Source organism: Ranitomeya imitator, chromosome 1 (assembly GCF_032444005.1).
Source record: "Ranitomeya imitator isolate aRanImi1 chromosome 1, aRanImi1.pri, whole genome shotgun sequence".
NCBI classification, from domain to species: domain Eukaryota; kingdom Metazoa; phylum Chordata; class Amphibia; order Anura; family Dendrobatidae; genus Ranitomeya; species Ranitomeya imitator.
The window spans coordinates 1,062,430,126-1,062,456,475 of record NC_091282.1 but is presented as its reverse complement, the minus strand read 5'-3'; the positions used below and the strand labels follow the sequence as shown (position 1 = coordinate 1,062,456,475).

General features: G+C 42.7%; 1 protein-coding gene across 4 annotated transcripts in view; it reads left to right on the top strand.

Moving 5' to 3' along the window:
* Positions 1-26,350, top strand: part of FSTL5 (follistatin like 5) — a 1,350,822-nt gene that overhangs the window by 321,568 nt on the left and 1,002,904 nt on the right. For all 4 annotated transcript variants that reach the window (XM_069744171.1, XM_069744169.1, XM_069744172.1 and 1 more), the window contains one exon: positions 2,065-2,098. In XM_069744171.1, coding sequence (XP_069600272.1) covers positions 2,065-2,098 — 34 coding nt within the window. The remainder of the gene's footprint in view (positions 1-2,064; positions 2,099-26,350) is intronic.

Below are 26,350 nucleotides of genomic sequence, written 5' to 3'. Positions count from 1 at the left end.
ATCGCCCCTCAGTCGTCTTTTTTCTAGACTAAATAATCCTAATTTCGCTAATCTATCTGGGTATTGTAGTTCTCCCATCCCCTTTATTAATTTTGTTGCCCTCCTTTGTACTCTCTCTAGTTCCATTATATCCTTCCTGAGCACCGGTGCCCAAAACTGGACACAGTACTCCATGTGCGGTCTAACTAGGGATTTGTACAGAGGCAGTATAATGCTCTCATCATGTGTATCCAGACCTCTTTTAATGCACCCCATGATCCTGTTTGCCTTGGCAGCTGCTGCCTGGCACTGGCTGCTCCAGGTAAGTTTATCATTAACTAGGATCCCCAAGTCCTTCTCCCTGTCAGATTTACCCAGTGGTTTCCCGTTCAGTGTGTAATGGTGATATTGATTCCCTCTTCCCATGTGTATAACCTTACATTTATCATTGTTAAACCTCATTCCCAGTGCTGCTCCAATCCCTTTCCCACATAATGTGACCACAAAGATTTATAGTCGCCTCACACCATGGACTGTTAAGGTACCGTCACACTAGACGATATCGCTAGCGATCCGTGACGTTGCAGCGTCCTCGCTAGCGATATCGTCCAGTGTGACAGGCAGCAGCGATCAGGCCCCTGCTGTGCTGTCGCTGGTCGGGGAAAAAAGTCCAGAACTTTATTTCGTCGCTGGACTCCCCGTAGACATCGCTGAATCGGCGTGTGTGACACCGATTCAGCGATGTCTTCGCTGGTAACCAGGGTAAACATCGGGTTACTAAGCGCAGGGCCGCGCTTAGTAACCCGATGTTTACCCTGGTTACCATCCTAAAAGTAAAAAAAACAAACACTACATACTTACCTACAGCCGTCTGTCCTCCAGCGCTGTGCTCTGCACTCCTCCTGTACTGGCTGTGAGCGTCGGTCAGCCGGAAAGCAGAGCGGTGACGTCACCGCTCTGCTTTCCGGCCGCTGTGCTCACACAGACAGTACAGGAGGAGTGCAGAGCACAGCGCTGGAGGACAGACGGCTGTAGGTAAGTATGTAGTGTTTGTTTTTTTTACTTTTAGGATGGTAACCAGGGTAAACATCGGGTTACTAAGCGCGGCCCTGCGCTTAGTTACCCGATGTTTACCCTGGTTACCGGCATCGTTGGTCACTGGAGAGCGGTTTGTGTGACAGCTCTCCAGCGACCAAACAGCGACGCTGCAGCGATCCGGATCGTTGTCGGTATCGCTGCAGCGTCGCTAAGTGTGACGGTACCTTTAGTCCCTCTCCTGAGAAAGGCACTTCTTACCAAGGAGAGGACCAGAGATTCAATGGAAATGGCAGAATAGGGTGACAGTTAAATATTTTTATGCATGCACTGTGCATGCAGCATATTTCTGATATGTAATGGACAGTAAATTAAAAAAATGCTGGAGATGCACTTTAAAGTTTAATTAAACCTTTCAGTGCTAATATTTGGTGTATAAGTGTTATGTTCCTGTGTCAGTTCAGGAATAGAGCAGTGTCCTGAATCATAGACTTTGTAATGAGCTCATGCACCACTCTGCTCGCACTCAGGCAAGAGTCGTGGGTGTTCGAGCAGTCTTTAGAATGATCAAAGAGATTCTCAAAATTCAGATTTCCTAACATTTGCAGGACATTTAAAACATATTAAAAAATGCTGAAAAGTATAATTCTGGAGAATATGTCCAACTCTCCTGTGTTTGTGGAACTGTCCATTAATAAACTTTATCGGGAAAGGACTTGTACAAATGTTTCACATACTTAAAAAAAATATTTTTGCAAAATTTGTGGTTGTTCCTAGGCAGGTCAGTGGTGGCTGCAAACATGCCCTCAGTTGGGTATTCAAATTCTGGGAAGTATAATTTAGGAAAATTGTTCAACGCCGGGCTCAATGACTGAGGGGCAGTACATGTTACATAGAAGAAACAAACATCAACAAAAAAATGCTGTTTTACTGGTATAACCACCTAATAATATATTTTATTATGAATAAACCATGCAAATTAGAAGTTATGGACATAAACATGTCACATTTTGTTACGTATCTAATTTTCTTTTTTTTTTTCATTTTCAGCAAGACAGAAATCATGAAGTCACAAGGAATAAAGGTGAGTTCATTTTTCTTTAAAGATATGCATTTCTAAGAAAATATAGGATGTCAAATCTGCTAATTTAGATGTAATAGCAGATACTAGTTTACACGTCTGTTTGTGCAATGGAAACAATTTTGTATCATGTTTTGCAGTTTTGGATGTTGGTTAACTAACTTAGCTCTAGGCATTGTGCCCAGAAAACACTCAAATCAATCCCGTGCCACAGTAGGAAAACTGGTCTTTTATTACTAGTGACATAAGTGCAGAGAAACAACTGTTATCAATGGCTACATTTTATTACATTTATTGTAATCTAAATTTTGAATACACATGTAAAATGCTTTGTTTTTTTGCTGATTTCTGTGAAAGTGATTTTTAATAAAACTGAGTCCCACTCCTCAATAGAGATGAGCGGATTGTTTTCTCAACTCCGGGTCACGGTCCAGGTCAGCGCTCTCTGGCTCCGGACAGGAGCAGCGTGAATTTCCTAACCTTCCTCACTATGACCTTTCATTCGCCGATCTGGTATAACATTATCGGTGCGCCATGTGACGTCCAGGTGATGACACACCAGCACAGCAAATCATAACATGAGCTTTCGATCCTGGAAAACCAAGAAATTCATGCAGCTCTTGTTCATGTTCAGAAAGCACTGACCTGGTCCTTGGATGGGGTTGTGCAAAGAGGTCCATTGTAGTACTCAAGGTAAGATTTTTGTTTCAATTGTATGGAATATATGGATGCATGGGAAAAAAGATGTCTTATATCTGGAAAAAGACATTCTTAACAAGATCTATTGAAAAGGTTGTTATTCTTGCATGCACTATTGTTTTATAGAAAATTTTAGATGACAGGTATCATTTTATTATATTTGCCCATAAGATCTAGATAATGAATTTTGTATGAATTATTAATCTCTGAATAACAATATAGTATAGAATGAATATATATCAGTCATCATAAAGCATATATTTCATTGATAATTTTTCCATGCCAATCAAAATTTACAACAAGGTCATACATTGATTTTTATTGCATGGCGGAATCAATGCCAACTATTGTGCCACTAAGCTGCCACTTATATTCCACATTTCTGCAACAATGTCAGAATTTAGAACCATTTTTTCTTACATTGATGTGGGGAACTTGTTTGTGACCACTGCAGCCAATCACTGACCTTATTTGTGACGCTTGGATGCACAGTATTGCATGTACTGTGTCTCATCACACCAGGAGTAAAGGTACCGTCACACTAGACGATATCGCTAGCGATCCGTGACGTTGCAGCGTCCTCGCTAGCGATATCGTCCAGTGTGACAGGCAGCAGCGATCAGGCCCCTGCTGTGCTGTCGCTGGTCGGGGAAGAAAGTCCAGAACTTTATTTCGTCGCTGGACTCCCCGCAGACATCGCTGAATCGGCGTGTGTGACACCGATTCAGCGATGTCTTCACTGGTAACCCGGGTAAACATCGGGTAACTAAGTGCAGGGTCACGCTTAGTAACCCGATGTTTACCCTGGTTACCATCCTAAAAGTAAAAAAAAACAAACAGTACATACTTACCTACAGCCGTCTGTCCTCCAGCGCTGTGCTCTGCTCTCCTCCTGTACTGGCTGTGAGCGTCGGTCAGCCGGAAAGCAGAGCGGTGACGTCACCGCTCTGCTTTCCGGCCGCTGTGCTCACACAGACAGTACTGGAGGAGAGCAGAGCACAGCGCTGGAGGACAGACAGCTGTAGGTAAGTATGTAGTGTTTGTTTTTTTTACTTTTAGGATGGTAACCAGGGTAAACATCGGGTTACTAAGCGCGGCCCTGCGCTTAGTTACCCGATGTTTACCCTGGTTACCGGCATCGTTGGTCGCTGGAGAGCGGTCTGTGTGACAGCTCTCCAGCGACCAAACAGCGACGCTGCAGCGATCCGGATCGTTGTCGGTATCGCTGCAGCGTCGCTAAGTGTGACGGTACCTTAAGTAGCAAATATCAGCTGGAGCTTCAAGGTATTTAACAGGTGATTAATGCCTTTAATTTTTTTTTTTATTTGCTTTTTCCTTATTTGTTTGTTTTTTCTTATTTCATAACATTTTTCTGTAGTCAGTTTAATTTCTTTATCTCTTAAGAAAAACCTTTCAAGTGTATAGTTTTGGGTTCTTTTTCTTAATATACCTCATTTCTACACTCTAAATTCGATAGCTTTGTATTTGATTTGGAGGATCTACAATATTATTACAGTTTGGAAAAGTTTACTTGTTTTATGTGAATTTCACAACTGTTGGATCCAATAGAAATGGTAGTTTTAAATATTTGTTCTTTACAAAAAGACGATTGACAAGAAATTATTTTAGTCATATTGGTTTGCAACATGTAGATAAGATGCATTTTCACAGTACATTGTATTACAAAATCTAAAAGAGATCACACAAAAGATGCATTACTGCTGCTAACCTTTTTTTTAATTTATGATATCTAAGTATTATTTGGTAGATTGCAGTTTTTACTTTCAATATTTTACTGTGCTCATTTCTATCTACAAAACATTTAAAAACTAAATTAAGAAGAAGCCAAAGGATCAGCAAACGTGAGTTCTACTGGATACACCAAGTGAGATGCATTTCTATAATCCCTGTATACATCATTCTTTAAATTCTACAGCTTATGTAATCCCTTCTTGCAGCAGCCCTTTTTCATTTTGCATTTCTGTTTTTCGCTCCCTTACGTCCCAGAGCCATATTTTTTTAATTTAAATATGGCCATGTGAGGGCTTGCTGTTTGCAGGATGAGTTGTACTTTTGAACGACACCATTGGTTTTACCATATCATTTACTCGAAAATGGTAAAAAAAAATTCCAAGTGTGGTGAAATTGCAAAAAAAGTGCAATTCCACAACTGTTTTTTACCATGTTCATGAAATGCAAAAACTGACCCGCCATTATGATTTTCCAGGTCAATACGAGTTCGCAGATACCAAACATGTATAGGTTATTTATTTAAAAGGTGAACAAAATCCAAAGTTTGTTAAAAAAAATTGCTTAATTTTCCGAGACCTGTAGCATCTTCATTTTTCGGGATCTGGTGCTAGGTGAGGGCTAATTTTTTGCGTGCTGAGCCGACATTTTTAATGATACCATTTTGGGGTGGATAAGATCCTTTTATCGTACGTTATTGCACTTTAATGCGATGTTGCAGCAACTAAAAAATTCTGGTGTTTTTATTTTTTTTCGCTATGTCGTTTACCAGTTGGATTAATTCTTTTTATATATTGATAGATCGCATGATTCTGAGCACAGAGATACCAAATATGTGAGGTTTTTTAACCCCTTTACCCCCAAGGGTGGTTTGCACGTTAATGACCGGGCCAATTTTTACAATTCTGACCACTGTCACTTTATGAGGTTATAACTCTTGAACGCTTCAATGGATCCTGGTGATTCTGACATTGTTTTCTCGTGACATATTGTACTTCATGACAATGGTAAAAATTCTTTGATAGTACCTGTGTTTATTTGTGAAAAAAACGGAAATTTGGCGAAAATTATGAAAATTTCGCAATTTTCCAACTTTGAATTTTTATGCAATTAAATCACAGAGATATGTCACACAAAATACTTAATAAGTAACATTTCCCACATGTCTACTTTACATCAGCACAATTTTGGAACCAAAATTTTTTTTTGTTAGGGAGTTATAAGGGTTAAAATTTGACCAGCAATTTCTCATTTCTACAACACCATTTTTTTTTAGGGACCACATCTCATTTGAAGTCATTTTGAGGGGTCTATATGATAGAAAATACCCAAGTGTGACACCATTCTAAAAACTACACCCCTCAAGGTGCTCAAAACCATATTCAAGAAGTTTATTAACCCTTCTGGTGCTTCACAGGAATTTTTTGAATGTTTAAATAAAAATGAACATTTAACTTTTTTTCACAAAAAATTTAATTCAGCTCCAATTTGTTTTATTTTACCAAGGGTAACAGGAGAAAATGGACCCCAAACATTGTTGTACAATTTGTCCTGAGTATGCCAATACCCCACATGTGGTGGTAAACCACTGTTTGGGCGCATGGCAGAGCTCGGAAGCGAAGGAGTGCCATTTGACTTTTCAATGCAAAATTGACTGGAATTGAGATGGGACGCCATGTTTCGTTTGGAGAGCCCCTGATGTGGCTAAACATTGAAACCCCCCACAAGTGACACCATTTTGGAAAGTAGACCCCCTAAGGAACTTATCTAGAGGTGTGGTGAGCACTTTGACCCACCAAGTGCTTCACAGAAGTTTATAATGTAGAACCGTAAAAATAAAAAATCTTATTTTTTCACAAAAATTATCTTTTCGCCCCCAATTTTTTATTTTCCCAAGGGTAAGAGAAGAAATTGGACCCCAAAAGTTGTTGTACAATTTGTCCTGAGTACGCCGATAGCCCATATGTGGGGGTAAACCACTGTTTGGGCGGATGGCAGAGCTCGGAAGGGAAGGAGCGCCGTTTGACTTTTCAATGCAAAATTGACAGGAATTGAGATGGGACGTCATGTTGCGTTTGAAGAGCCACTGATGTGCCTAAACATTGAAACCCCCCACAAGTGACACCATTTTGGAAAGTAGACCCCCTAAGGAACTTATCTAGAGGTGTGGTGAGCACTTTGACCCACCAAGTGCTTCACAGAAGTTTATAATGTAGAACCGTAAAAATAAAAAATCATATTTTTTCACAAAAATTATCTTTTTGCCCCCAATTTTTTATTTTCCCAAGGGTAAGAGAAGAAATTGGACCCCAAACGTTGTTGTACAATTTGTCCTGAGTATGCCAATACCCCACATGTGGGGGTAAACCACTGTTTGGGCGCATGGCAGAGCTCGGAAGGGAAGGAGCGCCATTTGGAATGCAGACTTAGATGGAATGGTCTGCAGACGTCACATTGCGTTTGCAGAACCCCTAATGTACCTAAACAGTAGAAACCCCCCACAAGTGACCCCATATTGGAAACTAGACCCCCCAGGGAACTAATCTAGATGTGTTGTGAGAACTTTGAACCCCCAAGTGCTTCACTACAGTTTATAACGCAGAGCCGTGAAAATAAAAAATCCTTTTTTTTCCCACAAAAAATATGTTTTAGCCCCGAGTTTTGTATTTTCCCAAGGGTAACAGGAGAAATTGGACCCCAAAAGTTGTTGTCCTATTTGTCCTGAGTACGCTGGTACCCCATATGTTGGGGTAAACCCCTGTTTGGGCACACGGGAGAGCTCGGAAGGGAAGAAGCACTGTTTTACTTTTTCAACGCAGAATTGGCTGGAATTGAGATCGGACGCCATGTCGCGTTTGGAGAGCCCCTGATGTGCCTAAACAGTGGAAACCCCACAATTATAACTGAAACCCTAATCCAAACACACCCCTAACCTTAATCCCAACAGTAACCCTAACCACACCCCTAACCCTGACACACCCCTAACCCTAATCCCAACCCTATTCCCAACTGTAAATGTAATCTAAACCCTAACTGTAACTTTAGCCCCAACCAAAACTGTAGCCCTAGCCCTAACCCTAGCCCTAACCCTAATCCTAACCCTAGCCCTAACCCTAGCCCTAACCCTAGCCCTAACCCTAGCCCTAACCCTAGCCCTAGCCCTAACCCTAGCCCTAGCCCTAACCCTAGCCCTAACCCTAGCCCTAACCCTAACCCTTGCCCTAACCCTAGCCCTAACCCTAACCCTAGCCCTAACCCTAGCCCTAGCCCTAACCCTAACCCTAGCCCTAAGCCTAGCCCTAGCCCTAACCCTAGCCCTAACCCTAGCCCTAACTCTAACCCTAGCCCTAATGGGAAAATGGAAATAAATACATTTTTTTAATTTTTCCCTAACTAAGAGGGTGATGAAGGGGGGTTTGATTTACTTTTATAGCGGGTTTTTTAGCGGATTTTTATGATTGGCAGCCGTCACACACTGAAAGACGCTTTTTATTGCAAAAAATATTTTTTGCGTTACCACATTTTGAGAGCTATAATTTTTCTATATTTTGGTCCACAGAGTCATGTGAGGTCTTGTTTTTTGCGGGACGAGTTGACGTTTTTATTGGTAACATTTTCGGGCACGTGACATTTTTTGATCGCTTTTTATTCCGATTTTTGTGAGGCAGAATGACCAAAAACCAGCTATTCATGAATTTCTTTTGGGGGAGGCGTTTATACCGTTCCGCGTTTGGTAAAATTGATAAGGCAGTTTTATTCTTCGGGTCAGTTCGATTACAGCGACACCTCATTTATATCATTTTTTTATGTTTTGGCGCTTTTATACGATAAAAACTATTTTATAGAAAAAATAATTATTTTGGCATCGCTTTATTCTCAGGACTATAACTTTTTTATTTTTTTGCTGATGATGCTGTATGGCAGCTCGTTTTTTGCGGGACAAGATGACGCTTTCAGCGGTACCATGGTTATTTATATCTGTCCTTTTGATCGCGTGTTATTCCACTTTTTGTTCGGCGGTATGATAATAAAGCGTTGTTTTTTCGCCTCGTTTTTTTTTTTTTTTCTTACGGTGTTTACTGAAGGGGTTAACTAGTGGGCCAGTTTTATAGGTCGGGCCGTTACGGACGCGGCGATACTAAATATATGTACTTCTATTGTTTTTTTTTTTTTATTTAGATAAAGAAATATATTTATGGGAATAATATATTTTTTTTTTTTTCATTATTTTGGAATATTTATTTTTATTTTTTTTTACACATTTGAAATTTTTTTTTTTTACTTTTTTACTTTGTCCCAGGGGGGGACATCACAGATCAGTTATCTGACAGTTTGCACAGCACTCTGTCAGATCACTGATCTGACATGCAGCGCTGCAGCCTTCACAGTGCCTGCTCTGAGCAGGCTCTGTGAAGCCACCTCCCTCTCTGCAGGACCCGGATCCGCGGCCATCTTGGATCCGGGGCTGGAGGGAGCAGGGAGGGAGGTGAGACCCTCGCAGCAACGCGATCACATCGCGTTGCTCCGGGGGTCTCAGGGAAGCCCGCAGGGAGCCCCCTCCCTGCGGGAAGCTTCCCTGTACCGCCGGCACATCGCGATCATCTTTGATCGCGGTGTGCTGGGGGTTAATGTGCCGGGGGCGGTCCGTGACTGCTCCTGGCACATAGTGCCGGATGTCAGCTGCGATAGGCAGCTGACACCCGGCCGCGATCGGCGGCGCTCCCCCCGTGAGCGCCGCCGATCGCACTGGACGTACTATCCCGTCCATGGTCATAGGGGCCCACCCCACATGGACGGGATAGTACGTCCGATGTCAGAAAGGGGTTAATTGTTTTATTTTGGATGGGGTGAATGGGGATGATTTGAACTTTTATATTTGTTTTGTTTTTTAAATTTTTATAAAAACATTTTGTTTACTTTTCACTGGCTTCAATAGTCTCCATGGGAGACTACAAGCTATGATAATCCGATCACTACTGCTACACACAGGCGATGATCAGATCACCTGTGTGTAGCAGAAATACTCACTTGCTATGAGCGCCGACCACAGAGCAGCAATCATAGCAGTCTGGCACTGACAACCATAGGGGTCTCCTGCAGACCCTAGGTTGTTATGCCAACCCATCGGCGATCCGCGTTCATGTGACCCTACAAATACATTAACAGCTTTGTATCGTTGACCCATCTTAACTGCCTCTGGGAGCTAAAATTACAAAAACTGCTGCCTTATGCCAAAAAAGTACAATGACCAGAACTAAGAATTTAAAACAGACAGGGTACAAATTAAATAAAGCACAAGCAAAATAAAGCCACATCTGTTTTTTGCAAAATGCTAAATATGGCAGTCAGATTTTTATGATATTCCATTGCACTTAAGAATAGAAAAAATTTACGGGCAATAACCTTAAATCACAATCTTCTGTACTCAACCTGCATCTCTTTTTAAAACAAATTCTATCAGAATTCTACAGTTATCAAACATCTGAACACAATGATCTGATACCACTGTTTGACCCTAATTTCAGTTATTCTTGTATAATGCATTTAGTTTTCCTCTGGACAAAAATGTATTCTTTAACTAGCTAGTCATAAAGTGATACAGTGCCCAGTGTAAGTAAACTTTCAGTTTAATGGAAATTTGATGCAAATCTTCACTATGATACCTGAATGTAATATCTGACATTTGACTATAATATCTGTCACTGAAATATGACTTTGAATAAATACAGGTGGATATGCCAAAGTTTGAATTCAGAAATTATGCTCATTTTTACTCTGTCCACATCCAAGAGCATAGTAAACATGTTGTATGGAAATAAGAAATTAATACTCACCTTACCTGTCACCAATCCTGTGGTTCCCTAAAACCACTGTCCTCAGTTAAGTTTTTGGCTGCCATTCTAGAAAATGCCAAAAAATCTCTAACCTGTAAAATAGGTATTTTTGTAAAATTCAAGATATGCCAAGTCAGTTTGTGAAATGCTAAGCACTCATCAAACGATTTACATAGCCTTCTGTATGTGCCCAAAGGCTGTTGTATTTATCAAGCATATAGTTGACTCCTGACAAAATATTGAAACATTGCATTTCAATAGCAAATGTAGTAATAAATGTCAAGGTTCATTTGACAAACAAGTGAGAACTGTAGATCACTACTATGTGTTACTATATAGGCATCAGATTAACCTCTTCATGACCTATGATGTATAGGTATGTCATTGGTTGTGTCCCTGCAATGTTTCCCCACACATATGAAATCACAATCCACCAGCAGCTGTTAACATTTTAAATGCCGCTGTCAATCTCACACATTTAACATGTTCACGCTGGAAGAGCATCACAAACACCACCCATCTGCACCCGTGTCACATGACCGAGGGTCACCAATTGGTGGGCATGACATCCCGGGGTCTGCAGGAGACTTCTGTGGTTGTCATTGTCAGATGGCTATGAGCACCGCCCTGTGGCAGGTGCTCATAGCAGGTGATCTTTTTAACTTCGCAAAGGAGGGCTGAAGTCCTGCTATGTGTAGCACAAGTAATCGGATGATCTCAGCTTCTAGTCTCTCATAGAGACTATTGAAGCCAGTGAAAAGTAAAAAAAAAGGTTTCAAAAATATTAGAAAAATTAATAAAATATAAAAGTTCAAATCATCACCCATTCACCCCATTCAAAATAAAACAATTAAAAAACCTCACATATTTGGTATTGCCATGTTCACAATCGCCCATTCTATCCATATATAAAAATAATTAATCAGATTGATAAGCGGCGTAATAAGAATAAAAATCAAAATACATTAACAGTTGATCAAAACATTGCATCTACACCGGAATGGTACCATTAAAACATCAGCTCGGTGCACCAAAAATAAGCTTTTTGGATTTATTTTCGACACCTAAATAAAACAGAATCAATACATGTTTGTGATAGGTCAACTCATAGTGACCTGGAGAATCATACTGGCAGATAAGTTTTAGCATTTTGGTGAATGTGGAATAAAATAGGGCTTTTTTGCAAATTCACCGAAAAACACAGTGATTTCTCCACAGATTCCCCACACACATTGAGGTTCCAAGAAACCCAACACCGCGTGATACTCCGGTCTCTGCAACGTGTGTTCTGAAACTTAAGGTACCGTCACACTAGACGATATCGCTAGCGATCCGTGACGTTGCAGCGTCCTCGCTAGCGATATCGTCCAGTGTGACAGGCAGCAGCGATCAGGCCCCTGCTGTGCTGTCGCTGGTCGGGGAAGAAAGTCCAGAACTTTATTTGGTCGCTGGACTCCCCGCAGACATCGCTGAATCGGCGTGTGTGACACCGATTCAGCGATGTCTTCACTGGTAACCAGGGTAAACATCGGGTAACTAAGCGCAGGGCCGCGCTTAGTAACCCGATGTTTACCCTGGTTACCATCCTAAAAGTAAAAAAAACAAACACTACATACTTACCTACAGCTGTCTGTCCTCCAGTGCTGTGCTCTGCACTCCTCCTGTACTGGCTGTGAGCGTCGGTCAGCCGGAAAGCAGAGCGGTGACGTCACCGCTCTGCTTTCCGGCCGCTGTGCTCACACAGACAGTACAGGAGGAGTGCAGAGCACAGCGCTGGAGGACAGACAGCTGTAGGTAAGTATGTAGTGTTTGTTTTTTTTACTTTTAGGATGGTAACCAGGGTAAACATCGGGTTACTAAGCGCGGCCCTGCACTTAGTTACCCGATGTTTACCCTGGTTATCGGCATCGTTGGTCGCTGGAGAGCTGTCTGTGTGACAGCTCTCCAGCGACCAAACAGCGACGCTGCAGCGATCCGGATCGTTGTCGGTATCGCTGCAGCGTCGCTAAGTGTGACGGTACCTTTAGTGCAGTAGTTGTGATGTAATGACATCATTGTACCAACTGCCATGAGAATCAGATGCATAGTGATGGCTCCTTGTTCCATCATTGCTTTAATTTGTATGTGCATCAAATCACTGGCCCCATAGAAATCACTGGCCCCATAGTGACTGGTTGTGTTATGTTCACATAAAATTTAGACATATACTTGTATTAGCAAATAAGAAGAGCAGAAGCCAAAGTTTGGAAATTACAATAGGTAAAATAAGTATCTGATACACTACTGATTTTGCAAGTTTTCCCACCTAGAAACAAGGGAGCGGTCGGTAATTTGTACAATAGGTACACTTCAACTGTGAGAAACAATTTTTAAAAATTTCAGAAAATCACCTTGCATGATTTTTCCCACTGTATGTTCATTTTCCTTTTTGCTTACATATATGTTGACAACTGTCTATTCTGTTGAGGCTTTAATGTTTGCAAATTTGGTCAATAGAAGTGCAGTCCTATTAGCTATCATTTTGAATTAACCCAAAACTAATGATCAATTCTAGTCAATATGGCTGCACATACTGTTTACTGATGTCAAATGACAGTCACAAAAAAGCAATATCTTCGAAATAGTGTATTTTTAAAACTTTTGTTTCCAAGGCTATAACTTTGGAATTACTTATACATGGTTATTTTTTTGCATTTTCTGTAAAAATCCTCTTTCAGCTTTCTCCAGCAAATATATTGTGAATAGCATTGCTAACATAATGAATAATACAATGAAATTTACACAAATAGCTAATTACAAACATGGTTCCTACATTTAGAAAATGATTTAGATAGTTAACAATTGGTGAGTTAGAAATAGAGAATTCCTCATTTAAATTTTACACCAGACAGCTATGTCGACAGCATGCAAAAAAAGCTGGTTTTGTGGAGGGAACAGATGCATTCCACTGTAACAAAGAGGTCATTTAACTCCCCACAAGGGCTTTAGTGAAACAAATCAAACTTTCTGGCAGACTTAACAGTAAGTCTTAACTAGCAGTGCAAGGCTGCAAATCTATCCAATGAAACCATTGTTATATGCTTCTTAAATATATATATATATATATATATATATATATATATATATTCTTTTTTCATTTTAAAAATACTGTTTATTGTTTTAATATTTATTTTTATCATGAGAGCCATGAAGCAGGTGGTTAGATGGGCAGAAATAATGCTCAATGTAATTTTAAGGAGGGAAAAGAGGAAGGTTTTGAGTTTAAACCTAAATGATCTCTGTTATTTCATCATAAATGTAGGAAGCATTGAAATGGACTAAAGTAATGGGATATCTACAGATTACTTCTGCAAGAACTTTTTTTGTCATTCTATTTTAGTTTAAATGGGGTAGAACCTACTACTCTCCCCGCAGCTACAACATCTCCAAATTCTCGGGAAAGGCTTTCCATAAGAGACTGAAGTGTGTCTATGGGATTTTTTGCCCAGTTATCCTTGTTTTTGAAGACCATTTGTGATAAAGAGTTTGTATGTTCTCTCCGTGTTTGAGTGGGTTTCCTCCGGGTACTCCGGTTTCCTCCCACATTCCAAAGACATACTGATAGGGAATCTAGATTGTGAGCCCCATCGGGGACAGCGATGATAATGTGTGCAAAACTGTAAAGCGCTGCGGAATATGTTAGCGCTATATAAAAATAAAGATTATTATTATTATTATCAGACACTGACATTGGACAAAAAGGCCTGGCTAACAATTCTTGTTACTATTCATCCTAAGGGTGTTTAATGGGGTTGAAGTCAGCCCACAGTGTGTGGCCAGTTAAGGTCCTGCACACTAAACGCATCCAAACATTCTTTCATGGAACTTCCGCTGTGCACTGGTGCATAGTTATGCTGGAACAGTAAAATGTCTTCCTCAAAACATACAATTGTCCTGTCCTAAATGTCTTGGTATGTTAAACCATGAATGTTTTCCCTCACTTTTGATGATGGTTAGAATCATTCCAGACATTTGACAATGTAAAGTGCTATGCAATATGTAGGCGCTATAGAAATAAAAATAATAATAATAATTATTATTATTATTTGACATACATGCGTGTCATAATGTAAAAGGTGTTTTCACAATATGCCATAAAGGTATACCATGGTGATTATGCGATGGTCATCAGGATGTGAACTCACACAATCACTGCTGGAAGCTTGGCTAAATTCATAGTCGAGCTGTTGCAGAAACAGCCAAAGCTGTTGTTCACATAGTCTGTGGCAGATTAACCCTCCAGATGAAGTGGTCATTAGTGACAGTGGCATCTAGACGTTTGTAAGAGGGGGTGGGGCTCACTCATTCACATGATCAGCTGCTTGGCCATGATATTGTAGGATGCCAATGATTCTCATGGCATTGTGTGACCTCTGGCTCTGCCTGCACGGTGACTATAAACAGAGTCTAGCAGAAATCCTGTCACTGGAAGAACGACAGGTCTAATACATGGGTATTGCAGTGCATTAGACCAGTGTTCAAACTACTGAATGCTGAAGCCCCATAGAGAGGCTAAGTAGACAAAGTAAAAATAAGTTAAAAAATGTGTAAAAATTGTAAAAAAAAAAAAAAAAAAAAGCCACAAAATAATGTGTTAGAAATAAAGCCTGAAAAATGTTTTGTATTAAAAGCACATTTTTTATGTAAAAAAGCCCTGGTCAGGAAGGTAAAAACTTACTTTGACAGGAAGGTGTTACTGGTCTCAGGAATGGAATGTATCACAGTATTCAATGTGGATGTCTTTGGATTAGCTGTATCAGGCTAAGGGTAATCGGGGTCATCAAGTCTACGGCATATTATTGTGAAATGGTATTTGAAGTTTGTGGTTAGTGCCTCCAAAGACTTGTTTTGAAAATTGTGCCAATGTTTCATTTATTCAGAGTGAATGATTTTGTTCAATAATGTCTAATGTTTGAAAAGATGTGTATGCCAGCTGTGTCCTTTTTAACTAAAATCTGGCATTGGTGGTAACTCTAGATAGCAAAGTAAGTTTTGATGAAATGAAGAATAAATTGTAGCAGTGGTGGGTGTGGAACCACTGTGCCGCTGTTTATCCTAGAGGGGCATGACAAAGTGGCTATCTGGTCTTTACTAGAATCTCTTATGATGAGGATAGGCTTGGACCATTAAGATATTATTTATTATTATTATACATTTTTCACAGCAGCATTTATTGCATGGCACTTTAAATGTGTAAAGGGAGCAAATATAGACAAATACAATAAACATGAGCAAAAAGAAGGCACTAACAGGTACAGAAGGAGAGAGGACCCTGCCCACGAGGGCTCACAGTCTACAGAGGATGGGTGAGGATACACTAGGAGAGGGTAGATCTGGTTGTGTGGCAATTCAGTGGGTTGAGGATCACTTCAGGCTGTAGGCTTGTCAGAAGAGGTGAGTCTTCAGGTTCTTTTTTAACATTTCCGTGGTAGGCGAGAGTCTGATGTGTTGGGGTAGAGAGTTCCAGAGTATGGGGGAAGCACGGGGAAAACACGGGAGAAGTCTTGGATTCGGTTGTGGGAAGAAGAGATGAGGGGAGTAGAGAAGGAGATCTTGTGAGGATCAAAGGTTGCGTGAAGGTAAGTACCGGGAGACCATGTCACAGATGTATGGAGGAGACAGGTTGTGGATGGCTTTGTATGTAATAGTAAGGGTTTTGAACTGGAGTCTCTGGATGATAGGAAGCCAGTGAAGGGCTTGGCATAGGAAAGAGGCTGGGGAATAGCGGAGAGACAGGTAGATTAGTCAGGCAGCAGAGTGAAGGATGGATTGGAGTGGTGCCAGAGTGCTACAGGGGAGGCCAGTGCGTAGGAGGTTGCAGTAGTCAAGGCGGGAGATGATAAGGGTGAGCACTAGTGTTTTTGTGGTTTCATGTTCAAGGAATGCGTGGATCCGGGAAATATTTTGAGTTTGAGACAGCAGAAGGAGGCATGGGCTTGGATATGTGGCTTGAAAGAGAGGGCAGAGTCGAAGATCACCCCGAGACATCAAGTGTGTGGGACTGGGGAAATTGAGCAGCCAATAACATTGATGGATAGGTCTGGTGGAGGGGTAGAGTGAGATGGGGGAAAGATGATGAATTCTGTTTTGTCCATGTTCAGTTTTAGAAAGCGAACAGAAAAGAAGGCTGAGATGGCAGACACAGTGTGGGATTTTGGTGAGTAAGGCGGTGAAGTCAGGTCTGGATAGGTAGATCTGCGTGTCGTCAGCGTAGAAATGATACTGGAAATCATGGGATTCTATGAGCTGTCACAGGTCGAAGGTGTAGATAGAGAAGAGTAGGGGTCCTAGAACTCAGCCTTGAGGAACACTGAAAGACAAGGGGCGAGTTGAGGAGGCGGTGTGGGAGAGGGAGACAGAGAGTGTTCGGTCTGTTAGATATGATGAGATCCAGGATAGGTCTGTAATGCCAAGAGATGAGAGAATCTGTAGCAGAAGGGAGTGGTCCACAGTGTCAAAGGCAGAAGACAGGTCCAGGAGAATGAGGACACAGTAGTGTCGCTTGCTTTTGGTGGTTAATAGGTCATTGGTGACTTTATTTAGGGCAATTTCAGTTGAGTGGTGAGGTCGGAAGCCAGATTATAACTGATCAAAGAGGGAGAAGGAGGAGAGGTGGGAGGACAGTTCAAGATGGACATGCTGTTCCAGTAGTTTTGAGATATAAGGGAGAAGAGATATTGTGCGATAGCTAGACAAAGAGGATGGGTCGAGGGAGGGCTTTTTCAGTATGGGTATGATCGAGGCATGCTTGAAAGATGAGGGCAAGACACCAGTTGTGAGTGAGAGGTTGAAGAGGTGTGTTATGGTTGGGATGAAGACTGTGGCGAGGTTAGGGATGAGGTGGGATGGGAGCTGGTTAAGCATGCAAGTGGTGAGATGTGATCTTGATAGGAGGGCGGAGAGCTGATCTTCTGTCATGGTATAAAAGCTGGTTTTGCAGGAACAGGATTGAGCAGCTAAGAGTAGCATCGGGCGCTGTGGACCAAAGCTTTCTCTGATCGTATCGATCTTCTGTTTAAAGAAAGAGGCAAAGTCTTCAGCAGAAATGAGAGGAGAGGGAGGAGGTGCTGGCAGACGGAGTAGAGAATTGAAAGTGTTGAAAAGCTGTTTAGGGTTGTGAGACAGAAAGGATATGAGAGATGAGAAGTAAGTTTGTTTTGCAACAGTAAGCATAGACTTGAAGCTGGCGAGGGACTGCTTGTATGCAATGAAGTGGTTCGCAGAGCGGGTCGCTTACATCTCCGCTCAGCGACCCTGGAAGCCCATCCCAGTTCTTTGGTCAGGCTGGTCAGTCAGGGCTGCCTGTTGATTGTACAGGTTTGGCTATGCATGAGGGAGGCAGCCGAATCAAGTGTTGCTGTTATTGTGGTGTTATAAAAAATGGCAGCAGCATCTGTGTCATGAAGGGAATCTATATCTGTAAGAGGGAGAAGGGACTCAGAGAGTGATTGTAAATTGAGGTATTTGAAATTTCTGCGAGGGTGAGTGAGTTTGTGGAGTGGGGGTTGCGCACTAGGAGAGGAGAGGGATGATATTTTGGTCTTCTCGGATGATTGGGAGTCTCACGTGAGGCAGGTCAGAATGGTGTTCCAGGTCCTGCATGCAAATTCTTTGTTTGTGAAGGGGTCAAAGTGTCTCTTTGGTGTTCAGAAGGTTTCATTTTTGGGTTTCATTTTTTCCCCTTCTAGCGGGTAAAGATAAAGTCCAGTGTGTGTGACCATTATTATTATTATTATTATTTATTATTATAGCACCATTTATTCCATGGCACTTTACATGTGAGGAGGGGTATATATAGTAAAAACAAGTACAATAATCTTGAACAATACAAGTCACAACTGATACAGGAGGAGAGATGACCCTGCCCACAAGGGCTCACAATCTACAAGGGATGGGTGAGGATACAGTAGGTAAGGATAGACCATCTTTGTGAGTGGCCGCAGAATACCATTGAGTGAGGCTGAAGGAGGCAGTGAGCGTTAAAGGTTTAGAGGCAGCTGAGGTGGAAGTTTCAATGGGGATATTGAAGTCACCCATGATGATAGTGGGGATGTCAGTGGAGAGGAAGTGAAGTAGCCAGGTGATAAAGTGGTTGAGAAAGGTGAAGATGGCTAGTTCTGGGGGGCGATAGATTACAGCCAGCTGAAGATTGGAGAGGGAATAGATGTGGACGGAGTGCACCTCAAACGAGGGAAGAGTAGCGGAGTGTTGTGAATTCTGTGGTCAAGCTCCCTCCTGTGGTCATGAGTGGTACTTCGGCTGGTTCTGTCTATGAGCTTCCGCTGGTATATGTGAGTGGGGCTGCGGCTTCTGAGTTTCCTTCCTCAGGTGACGAGGTTAAGTCGTTAGGTGCTGCTCTATTTAACTCCACCTAGTTCTTTGTTCCTGGCCTCCAGTCAATGTTCCAGTATTGGTCTGGCTCTCTCCTGGATCGTTCTTGTGGCCTGTCTGCCCTGCATAAGCTAAGTTCTGCTTGTGTTACTTTTGTTTGCTATATTTTCTGTCCAGCTTGCTATATTGGTTTTTCTTGCTTGCTAGAAGCTCTGAGACGCAGAAGGAGCACCTCCGTACCGTTAGTCGGTGCGGAGGGTCTTTTTGCCCCTCTGCGTGGTTGTTTGTAGGTTTTTGTGTTGACCGCAAAGCTATCTTTCCTATCCTCGGTCTATTCAGTAAGTCGGGCCTCACTTTGCTAAATCTAATTCATCTCTGTGTTTGTATTTTCATCTTAACTCACAGTCATTATATGTGGGGGGCTGCCTTTTCCTTTGGGGAATTTCTCTGAGGCAAGGTAGGCTTATTTTTCTATCTTCAGGGCTAGTTAGTTTCTCAGGCTGTGCCGAGTTGCATAGGGAGCGTTAGGCGCAATCCACGGCTACCTCTAGTGTGGTATGATAGGATTAGGTATTGCGGTCAGCAGAGTTTCCACGTCTCAGAGCTCGTCCTATGTTAGTAACTATCAGGTCACTTTGTGTGCTCTTAACCACTAGGTCCATTGTGGTTCTGAATCACCTGTTCATAACAGTACTGGAGGCCCAAAGTACTAATGCTTCTCAATAGAGGGAAAAGAGAAGTTCTGAGACCATTTTTTTTTCTTTGCACTGTGTTTTGTCTTTCTTTTCCCCTTTACATCAGGGTGGTTCAGAACACAGGTGTAGACATGGACATTCAAGGTCTGTCCTTTTTGATGGATAATCTCACTATAAGTGTTCAGAACATTCAAGATTTAGTGGTTCAGAATCCTATGTTAGAACCTAAAATTCCTATTCCTGAGTTATTTTCTGGAGATAGAGCTAAGTTTCTGAATTTCAAAAATAATTGTAAACTATTTCTGGCTTTGAAACCCCGCTCCTCTGGTGACCCAGTTCAACAAGTAAAGATCATTATTTCTTTATTACGTGGCGACCCTCAAGACTGGGCATTTTCCCTTGCACCAGGGGATCCGGCATTGCGTGATGTTGATGCGTTTTTCCTGGCGCTTGGATTGCTTTATGACGAACCTAATTCAGTGTATCAGGCAGAGAAAATCTTGCTGGCTCTGTGACAGGGTCAGGATGAGGTAGAGATATATTGTCAGAAATTTAGGAAGTGGTCTGTGCTCACTCAATGGAATGAATATGCTCTGGCAGCAATTTTCAGAAAGGGTCTCTCTGAAGCCCTAAAGGATGTCATGGTGGGATTTCCTATGCCTGCTGGTCTGAATGAGTCTATGTTTTTGGCCATTCAGATCGATCGACGCTTACGTGAGCGTAAGACTGTGCACCATTTGGCGGTATTATCTGAGCATGGACCTGAGCCTATGCAATGCAATAGGACTTTGACCAGAGCTGAACGGCAAGAACACAGATGACGGAATGGGCTGTGTTTTTACTGTGGTGATTCCACTCATGCTATCTCCGATTGTCCTAAGCGCACTAAGCGGTTCGCTAGCTCTGCCACCATTGGTACGGTACAGTCGAAATTTCTTTTGTCCGTTACTTTGATCTGCTCTTTGTCATCCTATTCGGTCATGGCATTTGTGGATTCAGGCGCTGCCCTGAATTTGATGGACTTGGAGTATGCTAGGCGCTGTGGGTTTTTCTTGGAGCCCTTGCAGTATCCTATTCCATTGAGAGGAATTGATGCTACGCCTTTGGCCAAGAATAAGCCTCAGTACTGGACCCAACTGACCATGTGCATGGCTCCTGCGCATCAGGAGAATATTCGCTTTTTGGTGTTGCATAATCTGCATGATGTGGTCGTGTTGGGGTTGCCATGGCTACAAGTCCATAACCCAGTATTGGATTGGAAATCAATGTCTGTGTCCAGCTGGGGTTGTCAGGGGGTACATGGTGATGTTCCATTTCTGTCTATTTCATCATCCACCCCTTCTGAGGTCCCAGAGATCTTGTTGGATTACCGGGATGTATTTGATGAGCCCAAGTCCAGAGCCCTACCTCCGCATAGGGATTGCGCTATTGATTTGATTCCTGGTAGTAAGTTTCCTAAAGGTCGACTGTTTAATTTGTCTGTGCCTGAGCACGCCGCTATGCGGAGTTACGTAAAGGAATCCTTGGAGAAGGGTCATATTCGCCCGTCGTCGTCGCCATTGGGAGCAGGGTTCTTTTTTGTGGCCAAGAAGGATGGTTCGCTGAGACCTTGTATTGATTACCGCCTTCTAAATAAAATCACGGTCAAATTTCAGTACCCCTTGCCGCTGCTGTCTGATTTGTTTGCTCGGATTAAGGGGGCTAGTTGGTTCACCAAGATAGATCTTCGTGGTGCGTATAATCTTGTGCGCATTAAACAGGGCGATGAATGGAAAACAGCATTTAATACGCCCGAGGGCCATTTTGAGTACCTGGTTATGCCATTCGGGCTTTCTAATGCTCCATCAGTGTTTCAGTCCTTTATGCATGACATCTTCCGAGAGTACCTGGATAAATTCCTGATTGTATACTTGGATGATATTTTGGTCTTCTCGGATGATTTGGAGTCTCACGTGAGGCAGGTCAGAATGGTGTTCCAGGTCCTGCATGCAAATTCTTTGTTTGTGAAGGGGTCAAAGTGTCTCTTTGGTGTTCAGAAGGTTTCATTTTTGGGTTTCATTTTTTCCCCTTCTACTATCGAGATGGACCCTGTTAAAGTTCAGGCCATTTATGATTGGACTCAGCCGACATCTCTGAAGAGTCTGCAAAAGTTCCTGGGCTTTGCTAATTTTTATCATCGCTTCATCAATAATTTTTCTAGTATTGCTAAACCGTTGACTGATTTAACCAAGAAGGGTGCTGATGTGGTCAATTGGTCTTCTGCTGCTGTGGAAGCTTTTCAAGAGTTGAAGCGTCGTTTTTCTTCTGCCCATGTCTTGTATCAACCAGATGTTTCGCTTCCGTTCCAGGTCGAGGTTGATGCTTCTGAGATTGGAGCAGGGGCTGTTTTGTCGCAAAGAAGTTCTGATGGCTCGGTGATGAAACCATGCGCCTTCTTTTCCAGGAAGTTTTCACCTGCTGAGCGTAATTATGATGTTGGCAATCGAGAGTTGCTGGCCATGAAGTGGGCATTCGAGGAGTGGCGTCATTGGCTTGAAGGAGCTAAGCATCGCGTGGTGGTCTTGACTGATCATAAGAACTTGACTTATCTCGAGTCTGCCAAATGGTTGAATCCTAGACAGGCTCGTTGGTCGCTGTTTTTCTCCCGTTTTGACCTTGTGGTTTCGTACCTTCCGGGCTCTAAAAATGTGAAGGCGGATGCCCTGTCTAGGAGTTTTGTGCCCGACTCTCCGGGTTTGTCTGAGCCGGCGGGTGTTCTCAAGGAGGGGGTAATTTTGTCTGCCATCTCCCCTGATTTGCGGCGGGTGCTGCAAAAATTTCAGGCTAATAGACCTGACCGTTGCCCAGCGGAGAAACTGTCCCTGATAAATGGACGAGTAGAGTTATCTCTGAGGTTCATGGTTCGGTGTTGGCTGGTCATCCAGGAATCTTTGGTACCAGAGATTTGGTGGCTAGATCTGTTGTGAATTCGGTGGCTGAATTCACTCCTGTGGTCACAAGTGGTACTGCAGCTTCTGAGCTTCCTCCCTCAGGTGTTCTGGTGAGCTCGTTAACTGCTTCATTACTTAACTCCGCCTGATGCTGCTATCCTTGCTCCTTGTCAATGTTTCAGTGTTGGATCTGAGCTTCTCCTGATTGTTCCTGTGACCTGCTGCTCTGTATAGCTAAGTGCTTTTTGCTTTTTTGTTTCTTTTTTTCTGTCCAGCTTGTCTTTTGTTTTGCTGGAAGCTCTGAGACGCAAAGGGTGTACCGCCGTGCCGTTAGTTCGGCACGGTGGGTTTTTTTTGCCCCCTTTGCGTGGTTTTGCTTTAGGGTTTTTTGTAGACTGCAAAGTTCGCTTTACTGTCCTCGCTCTGTCCTAGAATATCGGGCCCCACTTTGCTGAATCTATTTCATCCCTACGTTTTGTCTTTTCATCTTACTCACAGTCATTATATGTGGGGGGCTGCCTTTTCCTTTGGGGAATTTCTCTGGGGCAAGTCAGGCCTATTTTTCTATCTTCAGGCTAGCTAGTTTCTTAGGCTGTGCCGAGTTGCCTAGGTAGTTGTTAGGCGCAATCCACAGCCGCTTTTAGTTGTGTTTAGGATAGGATCAGGTGTGCAGTCTACAGAGTTTCCACGTCTCAGAGCTCGTTCTTGTATTTTTGGGTATTTGTCAGATCACTGTGTGCGCTCTGATCGCTAAGCACACTGTGTTTCTGGATTGCCTTCATAACACCTGTCATTAGCAAACATAACAGTACAAGGAGCCAAACTAATGATTCTCAATAGAGGGAAAGAAAAAGTTCTGACATCATTTTTTTTTTTTTTTTCTGCTCTGTGTTCACTTTTTTTTTTTTTCCCTAGACATTTGGGTGATTCTGGACACAGGTGTGGACATGGATATTCAGGGTCTGTGCTCTTCAATGGATAATCTCGTTATAAATGTACAAAAAATTCAAGATACTATTGATCAGAAATCTATGTTAGAACCAAGAATTCCTATTCCTGATTTGTTTTTTGGAGATAGAACTAAGTTTCTAAGTTTCAAAAATAATTGTAAGCTATTTCTGGCCTTGAAACCTCATTCTTCTGGTAATCCTATTCAACAGGTTTTGATTATTATTTCTTTTTTGCGCGGCGACCCTCAAGACTGGGCATTTTCTCTTGCGCCAGGAGACCCTGCATTGAGTAGTGTCGATGCGTTTTTCCTGGCGCTCGGATTGCTGTACGATGAGCCTAATTCAGTGGATCAGGCTGAGAAAAATTTGCTGGCTTTGTGCCAGGGTCAGGATGATATAGAAGTATATTGTCAGAAATTTAGGAAATGGTCAGTACTCACTCAGTGGAATGAATCTGCGCTGGCAGCTTTGTTCAGAAAGGGTCTCTCTGAGGCTCTTAAGGATGTCATGGTGGGATTTCCTATGCCTGCTGGTTTGAATGAGTCTTTGTCTTTGGCCATTCAGATCGGTCGACGCTTGCGCGAGCGTAAATCTGTGCACCATTTGGCGGTACTGCCTGAGGTTAAACCTGAGCCTATGCAGTGCGATAGGACTATGACTAGAGTTGAACAGCAGGAATACAGACGTCTGAATGGTCTGTGTTTCTACTGTGGTGATTCCACTCATGCTATTTCTGATTGTCCTAAGCGCACTAAGCGGTCCGCTAGGTCTGCTGTCATTGGTACTGTACAGTCCAAATTCCTTCTGTCCATTACCTTGATATGCTCTTTGTCGTCGTTTTCTGTCATGGCGTTTGTGGATTCGGGCGCTGCCCTGAATCTGATGGATTTGGATTATGCTAAACGTTGTGGGTTTTTCTTGGAGCCTTTGCGGTGTCCTATTCCATTGAGAGGAATTGATGCTACACCTTTGGCCAAGAATAAACCTCAATACTGGGCCCAGCTGACCATGTGCATGGCTCCTGCACATCAGGAAGTTATTCGCTTTCTGGTGTTGCATAATCTGCATGATGTGGTCGTGTTGGGGTTGCCATGGCTACAAACCCATAATCCAGTATTAGATTGGAATTCCATGTCGGTATCCAGCTGGGGTTGTCAGGGGGTACATGGTGATGTTCCATTTTTGTCGATTTCGTCATCCACCCCTTCTGAGGTCCCAGAGTTCTTGTCTGATTATCAGGATGTATTTGAAGAGCCCAAGTCCGATGCTCTACCTCCGCATAGGGATTGTGATTGTGCTATCAATTTGATTCCTGGTAGTAAATTCCCTAAAGGTCGATTATTTAATTTATCCGTGCCCGAACACGCCGCTATGCGCAGTTATGTGAAGGAATCCCTGGAGAAGGGACATATTCGCCCATCGTCATCACCACTGGGAGCAGGGTTCTTCTTTGTAGCCAAGAAGGATGGTTCGCTGAGACCGTGTATTGATTACCGCCTTCTTAATAAGATCACTGTTAAATTTCAGTATCCCTTGCCATTGTTATCTGACTTGTTTGCTCGGATTAAGGGGGCTAGTTGGTTCACTAAGATAGATCTTCGTGGTGCGTATAATCTGGTGAGAATCAGGCAAGGAGATGAATGGAAAACTGCATTCAATACGCCCGAGGGTCATTTTGAGTATCTAGTGATGCCGTTCGGACTTGCCAATGCTCCATCTGTGTTTCAGTCTTTTATGCATGACATCTTCCGTGAGTATCTGGATAAATTCCTGATTGTTTACTTGGATGACATTTTGATCTTCTCAGATGATTGGGAGTCTCATGTGAAGCAGGTCAGAATGGTTTTTCAGGTCCTGCGTGCTAACTCTTTGTTTGTGAAGGGATCAAAGTGTCTCTTCGGTGTGCAGAAAGTTTCATTTTTGGGGTTCATCTTTACCCCTTCTACTATCGAGATGGATCCAGTTAAGGTCCAAGCCATCCAGGATTGGATTCAGCCGACATCTCTGAAAAGTCTGCAAAAGTTCCTGGGCTTTGCTAATTTTTATCGTCGCTTCATCTGTAATTTTTCTAGCATTGCCAAACCATTGACCGATTTGACCAAGAAGGGTGCTGATTTGGTTAATTGGTCTTCTGCTGCTGTGGAAGCTTTTCAGGAGTTGAAGCGTCGTTTTTGTTCTGCCCCTGTGTTGTGTCAGCCAGATGTTTCTCTTCCGTTCCAGGTCGAGGTTGATGCTTCTGAGATTGGAGCAGGGGCGGTTTTGTCACAGAGAGGTTCTGATTGCTCAGTGATGAAACCATGTGCTTTCTTTTCCAGGAAGTTTTCGCCCGCTGAGCGTAATTATGATGTGGGCAATCGAGAGTTGCTGGCCATGAAGTGGGCATTCGAGGAGTGGCGTCATTGGCTTGAAGGAGCTAAGCATCGCGTGGTGGTATTGACTGATCATAAGAACTTGACTTATCTCGAGTCTGCCAAGCGCTTGAATCCTAGACAGGCCCGTTGGTCGTTATTTTTTGCCCGCTTCGACTTTGTGATTTCGTACCTTCCGGGCTCTAAAAATGTGAAGGCGGATGCTCTGTCTAGGAGTTTTATGCCCGACTCTCCGGGTTTATCTGAGCCAGCGGGTATCCTCAAGGAAGGAGTCATTGTGTCTGCCATCTCCCCTGATTTGCGGCGGGTGCTGCAAAAATTTCAGGCGAATAAACCTGATCGTTGTCCAGCAGAGAAACTGTTCGTCCCTGATAGGTGGACTAATAAACTTATCTCTGAACTTCATTGTTCGGTGTTGGCTGGTCATCCTGGAATCTTTGGTACCAGAGAGTTAGTGGCTAGATCCTTCTGGTGGCCATCTCTGTCACGGGATGTACGTACTTTTGTGCAGTCCTGTGGGATTTGTGCTAGGGCTAAGCCCTGCTGTTCTCGTGCCAGTGGGTTGCTTTTGCCCTTGCCGGTCCCAAAGAGGCCTTGGACACATATTTCGATGGATTTCATTTCTGACCTTCCCGTTTCTCAAAAGATGTCAGTCATTT